This window comes from Schistocerca piceifrons, chromosome X (genome assembly GCF_021461385.2).
Source record: "Schistocerca piceifrons isolate TAMUIC-IGC-003096 chromosome X, iqSchPice1.1, whole genome shotgun sequence".
Lineage (NCBI taxonomy): Eukaryota > Metazoa > Arthropoda > Insecta > Orthoptera > Acrididae > Schistocerca > Schistocerca piceifrons.
The window spans coordinates 309,733,756-309,749,620 of NC_060149.1; the positions used below are offsets into that span (position 1 = coordinate 309,733,756).

Below are 15,865 nucleotides of genomic sequence, written 5' to 3' on the forward strand. Positions count from 1 at the left end.
GGAATAACAATATTAATGTGGTAATAGTAAACTGCAGGAGCGTCTATAGAAAGGTCCCAGAACTGCTCTCATTAATAAATGGTCACAATACCCACATAGTACTAGGGACAGAAAGTTGGCTGAAACCAGATGCAAACAGTAATGAAATTTTAAAACTCAGATTGGAATGTATACCGCAGAGACAGGCTGGACAGTGAAGGGGGAGGCATGTTTATAGCGATAGAATGTGCAATAGTATCGAAGGAAATTGATGGAGATTCGAAATGTGAAATAATTTCGGTGAAGGTCATGATTAAAGCAGGCTCAAATATGGTAATAGGATGTCTCTGTAGGCCCCCTGGCTCAGCAGCTGTTGTGGCAGAGCACCTGAAGGAAAATTTGGAAAATATTTCGAGTAGATTTCCCCACCACGTTATAGTTATGGGTGGAGATTTTAATTTACCAGATATAGACTGGGAGACTCAAACGTTTATAGCGGATGGCAGGGACAAAGAATCCAGTGAAATTTTTTAAGTGCATTATCTGAAAACTGCCTTGAGCAGTTAAACAGAGAACCAACTCATGGCGATAACATATTAGACCTTCTGGTGACAAACAGACCAGAACTATTTGAAACAGTTAACGCAGAACAGGGAATCAGTGATCATAAAGTGGTTACTGCATCAGTGATTTCAGCCATAAATATAAATATTAAAAAAGGTAGGAAGATTTTTCTGTTTAGCAAAAGTGAGAAAAAGCAGATTTCAGAGTACTTGACGGCTCATCACAAAAGTTTTGTCTCAAGTACAGATAGTGTTGAGGATCAGTGGACAAAGTTCAAAAACATCGTACAATATGCATTAGATGAGTATGTGCCAAGCAAGATCGTAAGAGGTGGAAAAGAGCCACCGTTGTACAACAACCAGTTAGAAAACTGCTACGGAAGCAAAGGGAACCACACAGCAAACATAAACATAGCCAAAGCCTTGCAGACAAACAAAAATTACACGAAGCGAAATGTGGTGTGAGGAGGGCTATGCGAGAGGCGTTCAATGAATTCGAAAGTAAAGTTCTATTTACGGACTTGGCAGAAAATTCTAAGAAATTTTGGTCTTATGTCAAAGCGGTAGGTGGATCAAAACAAAATGTCCAGACACTCTGTGACCAAAATGGTACTGAAACAGAGGATGACAGACAAAAGGCCGAAATACTAAATGTCTTTTTCCAAAGCTGTTTCACAGAGGAAGACTGCACTGTAGTTTCTTCTCTAGATTGTCGCACAGATGACAAAATGGTAGATATCGAAATAGATGACAGAGGGATAGAAAAACAATTAAAATCGCTCAAAAGAGGAAAGGCCGCTGGACCTGATGGGATACCAGTTCGATTTTACACAGAGTACGTGAAGGAACTTGCCCCCTTCTTGCAGCGGTGTACCACAGATCTCTAGAAGAGCATAGCGTTCCAATGGATTGGAAAAGGGCACAGGTCATCCCCATTTTCAAGAAGGGACATTGAACAGATGTGCAGAACTATAGACCTATATCTCTAACGTCGATCAGTTGTAGAATTTTGGAACACGTATTATGTTAGAGTATAATGACTTTTCTGGAAACTAGAAATCTACTCTGTAGGAATCAGCATGGGTTTCGAAAAAGACGATTGTGTGAAATCCAGCTCGTGCTATTCATCCACGAGACTCGGAGGGCCATAGGCACGGGTTCCCAGGTAGATGCCGTGTTTCTTAACTTCTGCAAAGCATTTGGTGCAGTTCCCCACAGTCGTTTAATGAACAAAGTAAGCGCATATGGATTATCGGACCAATTGTGTGATTGGATTGAAGAGTTCCTAGATAACAGAACGCAGCATGTCATTCTCAATGGAGAGAAGCCTTCCGAAGTAAGAGTGATTTCAGGTGTGCCGCAGGGGAGTGTCGTAGGACCGTTGCTATTCACAGTATACATAAATGACCTTGTCGATAACATCAGAAGTTCAGTGAGGCTTTTTGCGGATGATCCTGTAGTATATCACGAGGTTGTGACAATGGAAAATTGTACTGAAATGCAGGAGGATCTGCAACGAATTGACGCATGGTGCAGGGAACGGCAATTGAATCTCAATATAGACAAGTGTAATGTGCTGCAAATACATAGAAAGAAAGATCCTTTATCATTTAGCTACAATATAGCAGGTCAGCATCTGGAAGCAGTTAATTCCATAAATTATCTGGGAGTAGGCATTAGGAGTGATTTAAAATGGAATGACCATATAAAATTAATCGTCGGTAAAGCAGATGCCAGACTGAGATTCATTGGAAGAGCCCTAAGGAAATGCAGTCCGAAAACAAAGGAAGTAGGTTACAGTACACTTGTTTGCCCACTGCTTGAATACTGCTCACCAGTGTGGGATCCATACCAGATAAGGTTGATAGAAGAGATAGAGAAGATCCAACGGAGAGCAGCGCGCGAAAGCGTTACAGAGATACAGAGATGATAGATACACTTCAGTGGAAGACTCTGCAAGAGAGACGCTCAGTAGCTCGGTATGGGATTTTGTAGAAGTTTCGAGAACATACCTTCACCGAGGAGTCAAGCAGTATATTGCTCCCTCCTACGTATATCTCGCGAAGAGTCCATGAGGATAAAATAAGAGAGATCAGAGCCCACTCAGAGGCATACTGACAGTCTTTCTTTCCATGAACAGTAAGAGACTGGAATAGAAGGGAGAACCGATAGAGGTACTCAAAGTACCCTCCGCCACTCTTTGTTTGCCCCCTTTTCCCTTCCCCTTGACAGGACTATGCCATTTGTGTTGTTCCTCCCTTGGTTTCTGCCACCTTATATCATGAGACCGATGACTACGCTGCACCCCCCCCCCCCCCCCCCTCTTTCCCTTGATCAATCAATCAACCAACCAATAGTAACCTATTTTGCTGGAATAACTATCTGTGATGGGACACAACCCTTAAGAAATTTGAGATATTTGCTGTTCTTCCGGAATGCGTAGCTGTAATGTTATCCTTTGATGGAACTTCTTGCAGGGATCATAAATGGTATGGACTGTAGAAGACTGCGGCTCCAGATTGTGAAAGCTGCTAGAAAATGTTCGTGTAATGATTATTGTTCTGGCCAGTTGTCTGCCTTTTAAAAGCATACTTATGCCATCATCAATGAAAAGAGTTCTACTTGACAACCTGGATCCACAGTTAAGCTGTGAAGCTCTAGTCAAGTGCAGAAAGATATTCAGACTCATAAAAGAAATCTATATGTCAGTGACAGTCATAACCTTCGCCCATGAGAGCTTTGGGTCACCAGTTGCCATGGACAGCAGCAACTGCTGTGAAGGGTATGTGTGTAGCACTAGACAAACCAGTCAAGGTAGGTCTACTCGGTGTCATTCATGGAGAATCATACGACTACTGACTACCCCTAGGTATTTTATAGGTCCCAGAATGACTAAGAAACAACATCGACCATTCTGCACCAATTCAGGTCTGGAGTACAGGCAATACCAAAGAAACAATCTAATGTGAAACACAATTTGCAACACTGGGTATCATACCCCTATTAAGTCAGTACTTCGGTATGGTGGCTCCAGCTGAATGATGAATAAATCATATGGAAGTGGAGAAAATTCTGCAAGACATTATTCGGCTGTCAGAAGGTTCGTGAAGAAGAAAGATGGCATGTGGCATTTATGTATTGATTAGCAAAAATATATACCTATTGTCAGGAATTTGACACTTTGGACTGTCTTTTTTTATCATCTTCATTCCATTGCTGATAGGGATGTTGGGCCTGTTTTCAAAATAATGTAGTTTGGGCCAGAGAATATTTGGTACATCTGTGGGGACACAATTTATTTTATCTTTTGTGAGGACACCCTTTGTTGGCTGGAGGAAGAAATGGAAGTCTCGGCATTTGCCTCACAGCCAAAGGAAAACCTCTGCTAAAACCTAGGCTCGGACTGGTAGTGCACTTCTGCGCTGTTTCAAAGCCTTCACTGTGGCATGAATTGCCACCTCAATCCTGTTCAAAAATCTCTTATCAAGCTAGCTGTAGAGTCTCGTCACTTCTGCATTGACAAGTGCTTCGATCCTAACCAGTAGCTCCACTCCAGGTTCTTGGTCTTAGGATTCTGGGCTACCTGCTGTCACTGCAGCAGCTTTATCTCCTCCGTGTCTCAGTGCTGTCTGCCCTGACTCCACACTGTGGGGGCTGGCCTCCCCTTCCACTGTCACTAGTGGAGAAAAGGGGGGGGGGGGGTGCCAGCTGGCTACAAGGTTGATGGGCTGCTTCCAGTGCACTGTCTTCTCTGGAGTTAATGTTGTGCATTTCCTATGCCTTCTTCACTGCCTCTTCTTCTTAGCAATTTCTTCTGAATATGTTTTTTTCTTTTCACCAGCATTATTGTGGGCTTTGAAGGCTTTGCAGCCACATTAGCTCACAATGTGTGACCCCCCACAGTGAACACATGTTGGCTTTTCTTCTCTCTGCGTACAGTTACAACTGTCATGACTGCCAGCACACCTAATGCATTTTGCTTAATTGTAACAATATTTTGCCACATGTCCTTATTTTTGACACTTACAACTTTGTGTCTAATGTCAAATCCTGCTGGGAGAGGCTCGATCTTGGTGTCAAATCCCACGAGGTTCTTCACCTTGAAGATTTCTGTAGCCTTATTGAAACTCGCTTCTTGTGATGGATCTACAGCCAGAACAAATGGTGGTGGTCTGTTCTTGTTTGTTCAGTTGTGTAGTTTCACCATGGCAGCAAATCTGCAGTTCAGCAGTGCGTGACACACTGATTCTACATCGAACCTCCATGGTAGATCACGTAGCAGATCCATAAATGGTTCTTCTGAAGTGCTGTTCTAATTGGTTCTTCAATACGGTAGTCCATCATAATCTTCCTCACTGTATCCTGGTCATTCAAAGTGAATGTCCAGGTCTCCAGTATCATTATCCATTGGTGTGATGTTGGGACATTATTGAAGTTAATCAGTCAGTTCATGGTAGGTCTTTATTCTGTTGTTTCCAGTATAACAGATGAACACCAAATACCCCAGCAAATATTACCTCTCCTCCTCCTCCTCCTCCTCCTCCTCCTCCCCCTCCTCCTCCTCACTATTGTCTTCTCTCACCCTGCCTCCTCTGGTTTTTGAGTGGTGGACATCTCTGGCCATATTATAGTCTTCTTCGGCTTTTTGCGGTTGGTACCTCCCATGCTGCATACTAATGTAACACTGACAATTTATGGTGTTGTCAGAACAGCAAAAACACAGCAGTTTTCTTCTAAAAGCAACAAGCACGGCGAATTTGCAATTCAATATACAGCACACAGCTTAAGAGAAGCTTCTGCTTCAATCATTAAAGCTCTTGCAGTGAAACAGATCGCCTTGGAGGTGTGTGTGTGTGTGTGTGTGTGTGTGTGTGTGTGTGTGTGTGTGTGTGTAACAGTCTCCCTATGGCTGCTGGGTAGCACTGCACTGATGGCTGCACTGCACTGAAGGGTGCAAAGTACACACCTCAGAAAGTTTTGTATCACATCGATTCCGAGAGTTCCGGAACCTGTAAAGAAAATTGGAATAGAGATCAACATACCACCACATTTCTGCCCTTCTTATTCCTCATGAAAACCACACATTGCATGTTGTACCACCATACAGTGAGTCCTTCAGAGTTGGTGGTCTAGATTGCTGTACACACCGGCTGCTCTAGTCGAGCAATGTCATTATCCTGAAGGAAGTCATTCACAAGATGAGCAAAATGGGGGTGCAAATTGTCGTCGATGAAGATGAATGCCTCGCCAATATGCTGCCGATATGGTTGCCCTATCGGTCGGAGGATGGCATTCACATATCATACAGCCGTTACGGCGACTTCCATGGCCACCAGCAGCATACCTTGGCCCCACATAATGCCACACCAAAACAGCACGGAACTTTCACCTTGCTGCACTTGCTGGACAGTGTGTATAAGGCATTCAGCCTGACCGGGTTGCCTCCAAACATGTCTCCAACGATTGTCTGTCTGAAGGCAAGCGCGACACTCATCGGTGAGAAGAATGTGATGCCAATCCTGAGCGGTCCATTTGGGATGTTGTTGGGTCCATCTGTACCACGCTGCATGACTGCATGGTGTCATGGTTGCAAAGATGGACCTCGCCAGGGAGATGGGGAGTGAAGTTGTGCATCATGCAGCCTACTGCGCACAGTTTGAGTCATAACATGACTTCCTGTGGCTGCACATAAAGCATTATTCAACATGGTGGCATTGCTGTCAGGGTTCCTCCGAGCCATGACCCATAGGTAGCGGTCATCCACTGCAGTAGTAGCCCTTGGGCGGTCTGAGCGAGGCATGTCATTGACAGTTCCTATCTCCCTGTACCTCCTCCATATTTGAACAACATCGCTTTAGTTCACTCAGACGCGTGGACACTTACCTTGGTGAGAGCCCTTTGTGGCAAAAAGTAACAATGTGGACACGATCAAACCGCGGTATTGACTGGCTAGGCATGGATGAGCTACAGACAACATGAGCTGTGTACCTCCTTCCTGCTGGAATGACTGGAAGTGATCGGCTGTCGGACCTCCTTTGTCTAATAGGCGCTGCTCACGCATGATTGTTTACATCTTTGGGCGGGTTTAGTGACGTCTTTGAACAGTCAAAGGGACTGCGTCTGTGATACAATATCCACAGTCAATGTCTATCTTCAGGAGTTCTGGGAACCGGGCTGATGCAAAACTTTCTTTTTATGTGTGTATTTCTTCACTGTAGATATGGAGATTAGCTACTGGCAAATTGAGGTTGATGAGACTGACCAAGAAGTGACTGGTTTCATAGTACCTGACTGACTCTGAGTTCAGAGATGGGCCATTTGGTCTGCGCAACACCCAAGCCATCTTTGAGAGCATGATGGACAACCCATTCTGATGTCTAAATGTATTATGTCATTGTTACCAGGATGAAGATGTTGCTCTCTGAAATATTTCAAGGGTATCTAAGCCTCTTGACAACTGTGCTGAAATGTGTAAATTTAACTGCTTCATCTGAATCTGAGAATGTGCCTCTTTGTCACCCAAGAAATAAAAATCTTTGTGCACCTAGTTAATAAAAATGAAATTCCTCTTTATCGAAAAAAGTAAGAGCGGTAACAGATTTTCGAACTCCTCAGAATATTAGTGACTTTAGAGGCTTTCTTCCAATGTGCTACTACTGTTGCTTCATAAATGATTTCAGTTGTATGGCATAGCCACAACAAGAACTGCTACAGATAGAAGGCAAATATTCTTGAAGCAAGGAAGATTTTCTTTATGGTTGAGGAGATGCTGTCCCTTTTTATGTGAATACAGAGATGGAACTACACAATGATTTAAGTGATCATGGGCAAGGTACAATTCTAATGTAGTGCTGAAAGAGTACTCTCCATTTCCAAGAAGAATTACTCTGACAGAGAAATAGTGTCTTTCTGTTGTTTGGGCAATCAGTAAGTTCTGCCCCTATTTATGTGGTAGACCATTCAGTGTTCTGACTGAGCACCCTTCTTTATGGTGGCTGACAAGGATGAAGGATCCACAGGACAATTGGCAAGATGTGCACTAAAGCTTCAGGAATACGTAATCACAGTTGTATACAGAAATGGGCATAAACACATGGATATCGACTGCCCTTCACAGTATCTCCTGGTGCTGATGATAACCCACTCATTATTGCACTGACAAACATTGCAGCCAAACAAAATGAATATCCAGCATTCCTGAAGTCCACAGATGCCTTAATGAAGGAAGAAACTGTCACAGGAGAATTCAGATTCTTAGATGGAACATGGTATAAATGGAATTAGGGTCCATTGGGATGGAAATGTTTGCTTGTCATCAAAACTCCTTTGTGGCCCACCATAGTGAAGTATTTTTGTCGATACTCCATCATGTCATCTCAGATTTGCAAATATCCTTGACAGAATCAGAAGTAGGCAGGTCTCCACCAATCTGTCTGACATTAAGTAAGCCACTTTATTGTCAACAGTGGAAGCATGTGTCTCAGTTGGCCCCAGGACATCTGATACCAAATCGTCTTGTAGTTGTTCCTTTTCACTGGAATGAAACTGAATTTTTGGAGTGGTTTTCAAAGTTGACAAATGGGTATAAATGGATAATAGTGTGTGCTGACCACATCAACCACTACTGTCATCAAGAGTGCCAAAGCTCCAGAAATTGCCAGAATCCTTGTAGAAGGGGTAATTTTGAAGCATAGAGCACCATGTGTAATGATTGATGTTTGTGGAAAAGTATTTCAAGCTGTTGGCAGATATTCTCTTTATGTATGTTGACATTGAAGATAGATGTTCAGGTATGATTATGCTTGTGATTTTCACAAACTACACAGCAAATCTTAGGACACCACAGGTTTCATGCCATTTTTCCTGATCCATGGTCTTGAGGCTGAAATAGCAATGGATACTTAGTTTCCGTTTCAACCTTATGGTGCTCAGGAGGATTACATCGAACAGTTCATCACCACAATTGATGAAGCAAGGCAGCTGGTATACATATGGAACTTGGCTGCCCAAACTAAGGACTGTGAATGTTAAAACTCCAAACACTGACCTATAAGTTATAAACCAAGCACATTAATTTGGATTTTTACACCTGTGCTGGAGGTCAATCTAATAGAAAAATTATTAAAATGCTACTTTAGTCTTTAATGAATCCCCCGTAATGTCCAAAGTCATGGGTGATGATCCTACATCAAGGAGACAAAGGTGCAAAGACATTACCCATGTCCTTCACATGAACCCCTATCATAGACATGAAGTGCAGTTCAACAACAGGAACTTCCAATATGAGGACCACGTAAGACCTGCCCAGTGATTTGATACTTCAATGGAAGTAACTGTATTTGAATTTAGCAGTGATCTTAATTTTGTGTTCTCACAAGAGGTGTGTAAAAACTGGTTTAAATATTTGTCTTGTAGAATGCTTCATACTAGGCATCAGTATATAATGGTATAGTGCGTTACCCAGATAAATATTGGCATCAAAGTTAAAAACTAGTTTTCTCCATTTTACAGGAAATAACATTATGGCGAAAGGGTGAAAAAACTCGAAAAAATCTTCAAACATCCTCAAGGACATCACCCCAACTGCCTCATGCAATTCCAGGAACTCAGGAACACACCTCCAACCAACCAATTGAAGATATGAAACGAGAAGACGAAGACAAGGGTACAGTGTCAGGTGCTGAGAATGATTTGAGAAGGAAAGCGGCTGTTGATGGTGACAAGGCTGATGACTGACTGCACAAAAGCCAGATTGTGTAAAGTACTATGCAGATATGTTCACATGCTCCCATTCCTGATGCACATGGTCATGTGAAATATGTAACTGTGCTTAAGAACTTTGAGTATTTACTACTGGGAGTGCTGTTCTCATTACTCAGTGACTCTGTACATAGCACACATTTGTTGTAACTACATTCAGTGTGCAGTATGTATCAATTTTGTCCTACAAATACTGTGTTTTTCTTGTATGATGTATTGCATATATGTGCCATTATCTTCAGGAGATGTGAAATCTGTCTGTATAGTCTTTTACAAAGCAGCTTTTAGTAAAAGAATGTTGTTCTCTAAATATTTTGTTATGTGAAAAGACAGCAATCAAATCAGTGCTGCTGTTGAAATGTTATAACTCGAAGTGGGATTTATACATTCTGGATAACATTATGATTCAATATATACATATTGAATGACATCATGATTCAAAAAGGAAAAATTGAGCCTTTTATGAAAGTAGTTTTTTTCGAAGTGTTATTTTATACCAGTGTCTGGCACTACTTTCTTTTTGCAGTGTTGCTGATGTGATGATGATGTCCTTTATGTGTGTTTATGTATTTTGGTAGTTTTTCTCTGTTTTATTTGAAAGAGTTCTGTATGTTTTATTGAAAATGTATTGTTTTCAATATTTTGTTACTTTGTCTGTACTTTATGGTTATCTCTCTTTCATTCTAAATATGTTATTTATGCCCTGTAATTGGTTGAGAACATAAATAAGATGAAATTGTAAAGTAAATAATGTTTTAGCTTGTCATCATTGCAGTTAATACTCGTGGAAGAGTCAAGAATAATTATATTGTGTCTGTTGATTTGCGGAGAATGTTAGAACTTCAAGATGTAAGTGGTGAAAGCAACAATATTTTAACATGTTGCAGAATGTTAAACTATGTAGAGAGTTACCCAGAGAGAGCCTCAGAGTTATATTTTCAGTTTCCACTGTCTCAGTAACTGTGAATGTGCATGTTTGAGAAATGATATGTAACATATATGTTGAGGAAGTAACTAAACTGTACAGTAATATATGTTGCTTATTAAAGCAATTTTCATAGCAGACTAAGTAATTTCAATGTTATATTGCATTGTGATTAATATCTTTCTTGTATTCAGAGAAGTGTGTGTGTGTGTGTGTGTGTGTGTGTGTGTGTGTGTGTGTGTGTAGTAAAATGAAATGCTGTTATAGTCATACCAAGGTACACCACATGTATCTGAGTGGGAATCTATTTGGAAGTTAAATAGATCTGTTTGTATTTTTAATGTAGCCTTTATTTTCTTCTTTCTCAAGATTCGTTGACAAATCTAATTTTCAATCTGAGAATATTTTATCACAATTATGAAGTGAGAAGCTAAAAATTAAAGTTTTCTTATAAAAAAAAGTAATTAGAATTACACAGAATTACATTTTTAAAAGTGCGAAGGAGGCTGTTGACAACTAAATTAATTGTAATATACTGAAAATTGTAAATTGAAGGGAAATAATTGTATCACAAAGTAAAATAACACCCAACATTTTGAGTGCATGTAAAGCAATTTGTGTCAATGGTTTTCCTGTTAGAACCTGCTCAAGTGCATTGGGTCTCACCCATGCCAATTTCCTTCAGTGCAGCTGTAGAGAGACAATTGGTTTAAATTGAGGTTACATTTAGAAAACCACTGTGAATGTGTGCCATGCACTTGGGATAGGGAGGATGAGTGGCACAGCTGGGGCACACGTGTTCACGTATGTCCTGTCTCTGACGTACAAATTCGGAGGTTGTCTGAAAATACTCATTCATCGTCATCACAACTACTTCATTTCACTGAAAATATTTTCCAGGTTTCCAGGTACAACTTTCTATAATGGTGGGATATGTAGAATTGTGTGTGCCAAAATCTAAATAATATGGTGGATACACTAAAAATTTGTTCCTCAGTTTTCCTACTACCACTGCTCTTTTCTGAGCTGAAGAATTGTGCTAATGAAAGATGATAAAAGTTTATTTTATTTCATCCAGTTGGGCAGGCATATTGGTGTAATATTCACCAGTCATGGTTGTATCATTTGAAAAGGTAGCTGATGAGAAGCTGATGACTTTTCCAGCTGTTGAACTTAACTCTACATTGTTTTTGTGTGAATCTGCCCACTTCTTCGACTCCAGTTTAATTTCTTCATTCATGTTCAAAAGAATATATGACGCACTTGATGTAGCAGTTTAAAACCCCCTAGGACTTGATGGCACTGTCACAGCACAAGCTTCATAAGTGTCTGCTTCCTGCATTGCCACCAGGCATTTTTTTTATGTGGCAAATACAAGAGTGAGATCTGCTATTGCCAAGTTATTTACTAAAAAGTCTCGTAAATCTTGTGAAATTTTCTAGAAGCCTTTGAACTCACCATTGTTGATATTGGGATACTCTTTCATTGAAAACATTATGATGACAACATAAGTTTACTGAACTGAATTTTCAAAACAAAAAGAAAATCTTTGTTCAAAGTGGTCACATCTTAATATTAAATTACATCAATGATTTTTTTCTGTTTATTTTTACTCTAGTGAACCCCTAGATCTGACATTTAGTAACAGAATTTCCAATTGCATCTATCAGAAAGAGGTTATGAATAAGGAAGAATAAAAGCAAGTTTAGCATTTAACATTCCATCACCAACAAAGTGGTTAGAGGTTAGAGATGGAGTGCAAACTAGGGTTGGGGAATTAATTGGCGAGTTTGTTTTCTCTCTCTCTCTCTCTCTCTCTCTCTCTCTCTCTCTCTCTCTCTCTTCCCCCCCCCCCCCCCCCTTTTCAGGTGAGGTGAACCTTCCCTGCACTGCCTAAATCATCTTAAGGAAAACCACAAAAAATATGGAAACTTGAATAACTGAACAGAAATTTCAGTTACTGCCACCCTGAATACAAATCCTGTATCTTAACCACTGTACCACTTTGTGTGGTAGCTCGTTAATAAAATACCTAACCTATACACACATATCAATAATAAACACTAAGCTGATTTTTACATGGAAGAGTCATACCAATAATTAACAATCAGAATTTCTAATGTTCCAAATTTTAATTTCATATAATACGTAGAAAATGACACACACAGAATTTAATATAGTATTGTTTTACATTTATAGATACTTGTCAAAAAATGACATATCAAGATTGAAGTATGCAGAAGACTCATATTTTTCTTATGTGAACAACTTTTTTTAAATTAATTTTTGATGCCTTCTGTACATGGAAGGACTTTATACATATGTCATTAAAGCTGATAATGGTTTTACATAAATAATTATGAACAGCAACTGGTTGCAAAGTTTTTCTGTAGAATGCCTGTTTTATATATTTTATAAATTTGCTGTATGTGGGTTGAATCAATAAGCTTTTGAATTTTGTGCTCAGTTATACTGATCTGAAATATGTAATCATAAAGTAAAAATGGGCATCCATTGAGCAACTTTTTCTTCATTCTTGAAAGATATGTCAAAATACAGTCATAAAATCAATTAGTAAAATAACCTTTTTGTCTGAGATTTAATGAGACGTCATTATGGAACTATAACAATAACAAAAATTAGTTGTGAGAAACTAAAAGTTACATCTTTTTCTAGTCTGAGAGAAAACAATGAAACCTTACTGTCCAGAACTGCTGTAGTTGGAAGACTGTGGAAATAATAACATTATTTTATCAAAAGCTAAGAAGTAATTGTGTATGTGATTAAAATGAAATAAGGCTTTTAGTATAAAATTCATTGTCCAATGTTTTCAAGGGGTGGAAGAGACAAGGGAGTTACAAAAATCACCTAATGCTCTCCTACATGGCTGAAATAAGATTGTGAAGGTTAAAGTACAACCCTGTTTCAATACTTAGTCTTGAACCATCACTGCCCATACATGCTTGAATGGATTTACCTCTGGAGACTTTACAGCCAGTTTCAAATGCTAATGCATCTAAGTACCTATTCAGCCTAATTGTTTTTTAGACTATGCATGTTGCTGTCGTGCACAAAGTGATTGGTTAGGCATCTCATATGCTGGCTAAATATTTTGAGCAGCTGGTATCTGAATGTATTCTTTGGAGTCAATTGTGGATGAAGTAATCCAGTTCTCTCACCTCAGATGCAATCACCCACTACCAAACAACCAAACTTATCATTCCTTGGGCGACAATGCAATTTGGACAGCAGTGAGTGTTATCTCTGTGAAGAAAATCTTCCATCCTTGTCCAAAGAAAAAAATCTTTGTCTTTAGGGCATAAAAAGTCCCACAGGTACTTACTAGCTGGGAGGAACTGGGGACAGAATGCTATGGCCACATTTCAATGATGACATACAGTGTCTCAATTTTGTGCGCATTTCTGGTTATATGAGCTGACAGCATATTGCCACTGGCAAACAGTAATCACACTCACTGGCAGATATGGCTTTGATCTACATTTGTGCGTGTCTTCTTGACACAGGCATCTTAACTCTCTCAATGTAAGTCCCTAGTTGTTGTTTTTGGCCTCCATGCACTTTACAAAGTACAATCACCTTCTTCGCCCTCCTCTCAACATCTTCCCACCCACATTTTTGCTGTTACCTCTGAGATACCAATTGCTTTCACAGTATGGGCAATCAGGTGACCGCAGTATCATGTACTTACAATGCAGCCCCTAGTTACCTCAGTCAAGTAAGGCATGATTTGAAAGGTATTGCTCCCTATTACTCATTTCTTCATTTTTGTGTTGCTTTGATGCAACTCATATGTAATACTTAAGGAATTTTCTCACTCCAGTATTGGAAGTAATGAGAGAAATTTGAGCAGGGATAAGGGTGGTCCACAGTTGCAATTTTAGCTAGCTGACACCAAAAGCTACATTTGATCATTACTGTATATCTAAATCTATAACCTGTAAACCACTGTACGGTGTGTGATGGTAACTAGAAATTGAAACAGGCGTGTACATGAACCTTCATAATCCATATTCTAGTCATGTTCAAGAGCTTTAGGTGGGTGATACCATAATTTTTGTAACACCCTTGTCTCCTCCATCCCTCCAAGACTCAACAGAACTTCAGACAAAGAGGGACCATGAATTTTTATCATAAAAACGTTTCATTTTAAATTTAATCATTTATAGAGTTATTATTCCTATCTTTTGATAATATAATGTAGTGATTTTCTCATCCCTTGAATTCCAACAGTTCTGGACAATGAACATTGACTGTTTTCACAAATAGGAAAAATACTGTATTGTAAGAATGACTGCCACTAGGCCTCTGTATGTGTTCAGACTTCTTTTATTTTTTTGTTGTCATGATCATTTTGTGAAATGTATGTATGTGGAAGTAATATGTTGTCAGTCTCTTCTCAGAATGTACCTGCTCAGAATTTTCGTGGAAACATCTCTGTGGTGCATAGTTCCTCTCTATTAGTGCGTGCCATTGGAAACTGATGAGCTTAAAAAACAAACCCATGACTAAATGTGGTGCTATGCTTTGCACTCTCTCTCTCTCTCTCTCTGTTATTAAATCTCTCATTGAAGGGGTGTAGGCAGATAAGCAGTACTCAAGAATCAATCAAACAAGGGTTTCATAAACTGCACCTTTCATGGCATCTACCTTTCCTACAACTAGGTTTTGTGTTCAGTACAGAACATTTTGAATGCTTGCTCCTAGGTATTTTACAACTGTTTCTGTTTCCATTTATGCCTCACAAGTCTTGCAATCAAACAGTAATGGGTCTTTCCACCTGTTTGTGTGTGCTACATTACACTCAACATGTGTCGAAGGTCGACTACCGGTCTGTGCGATGAGCATTGATCTTCAGCAGCTTTTCCTACATTTTTCTACAGTTCTCTGACATAGCAACTTTCTTGTATAAATCATCATCATGTGCAAACAGCCTCACAGAACTTCCACCAAATGCTTATATATGTCGTGAACTATAGTGGCCCCAAAAACACGTGTCCCATCAGGTCCCATTACCTTTCCTCTGTTGAGTGATTTAAGTTGATTTTCTGATCCACAATCACTTATCTCAATATCTGTTATTTCAATGTTTGTGCCTGATAATTTCACCCCATTAAGGGAGAGATGTTGAGTTCAGGGCAGGCCTTCCTAAAGTTGAGGTACACAGCATTAACCTGGGTGCCATTATCTACTGTTGTCCAGATCTCATGTACAAAGTGAGCTGCATTTCTCAATATCTCTATTGGAGGAATCCATTTTGTTTTTTTTTTTTTACTGAGTGGATTTGGGTCTCCGAAGATGTGATAATGCACGAGTATAATACATTTTATGATTGTATTACAGATAAACGTTAGTGAAATACATCTATTACTATAGACAACTGTCTAATGATCTTTCTTGGAGACTGGAATGATTTGCAACTTTTTCCAGCAACCTTAAATAAATTCCTGCTAGAAGAGGAACAAGTTCCTTCACATAATCTATATAGCATCATACAGGTATCTCATCAGGCCCACTTGAGATATTTTCTAATACAAAATCACTTCTTGATATGTGTCATTTTGGTATCTACGGTATGAGTAATAGAAGGATTGTATTATGATCTTTCACAACAAAAAAG

The 15,865-nt window shown here is 39.6% G+C and overlaps 1 protein-coding gene across 2 annotated transcripts in view; it reads left to right on the forward strand.

Moving 5' to 3' along the window:
* The window catches only part of LOC124722944 (vacuolar protein sorting-associated protein 26B-like), a 68,874-nt gene extending 58,302 nt beyond the window's left edge, over positions 1–10,572 (forward strand). For both annotated transcript variants that reach the window (XM_047248108.1, XM_047248107.1), the window contains one exon: positions 9,054–10,572. In XM_047248108.1, coding sequence (XP_047104064.1) covers positions 9,054–9,278 — 225 coding nt within the window. In that variant the 3' untranslated portion in view covers positions 9,279–10,572. The remainder of the gene's footprint in view (positions 1–9,053) is intronic.
* Positions 10,573–15,865: the final 5,293 nt, after the last annotated feature.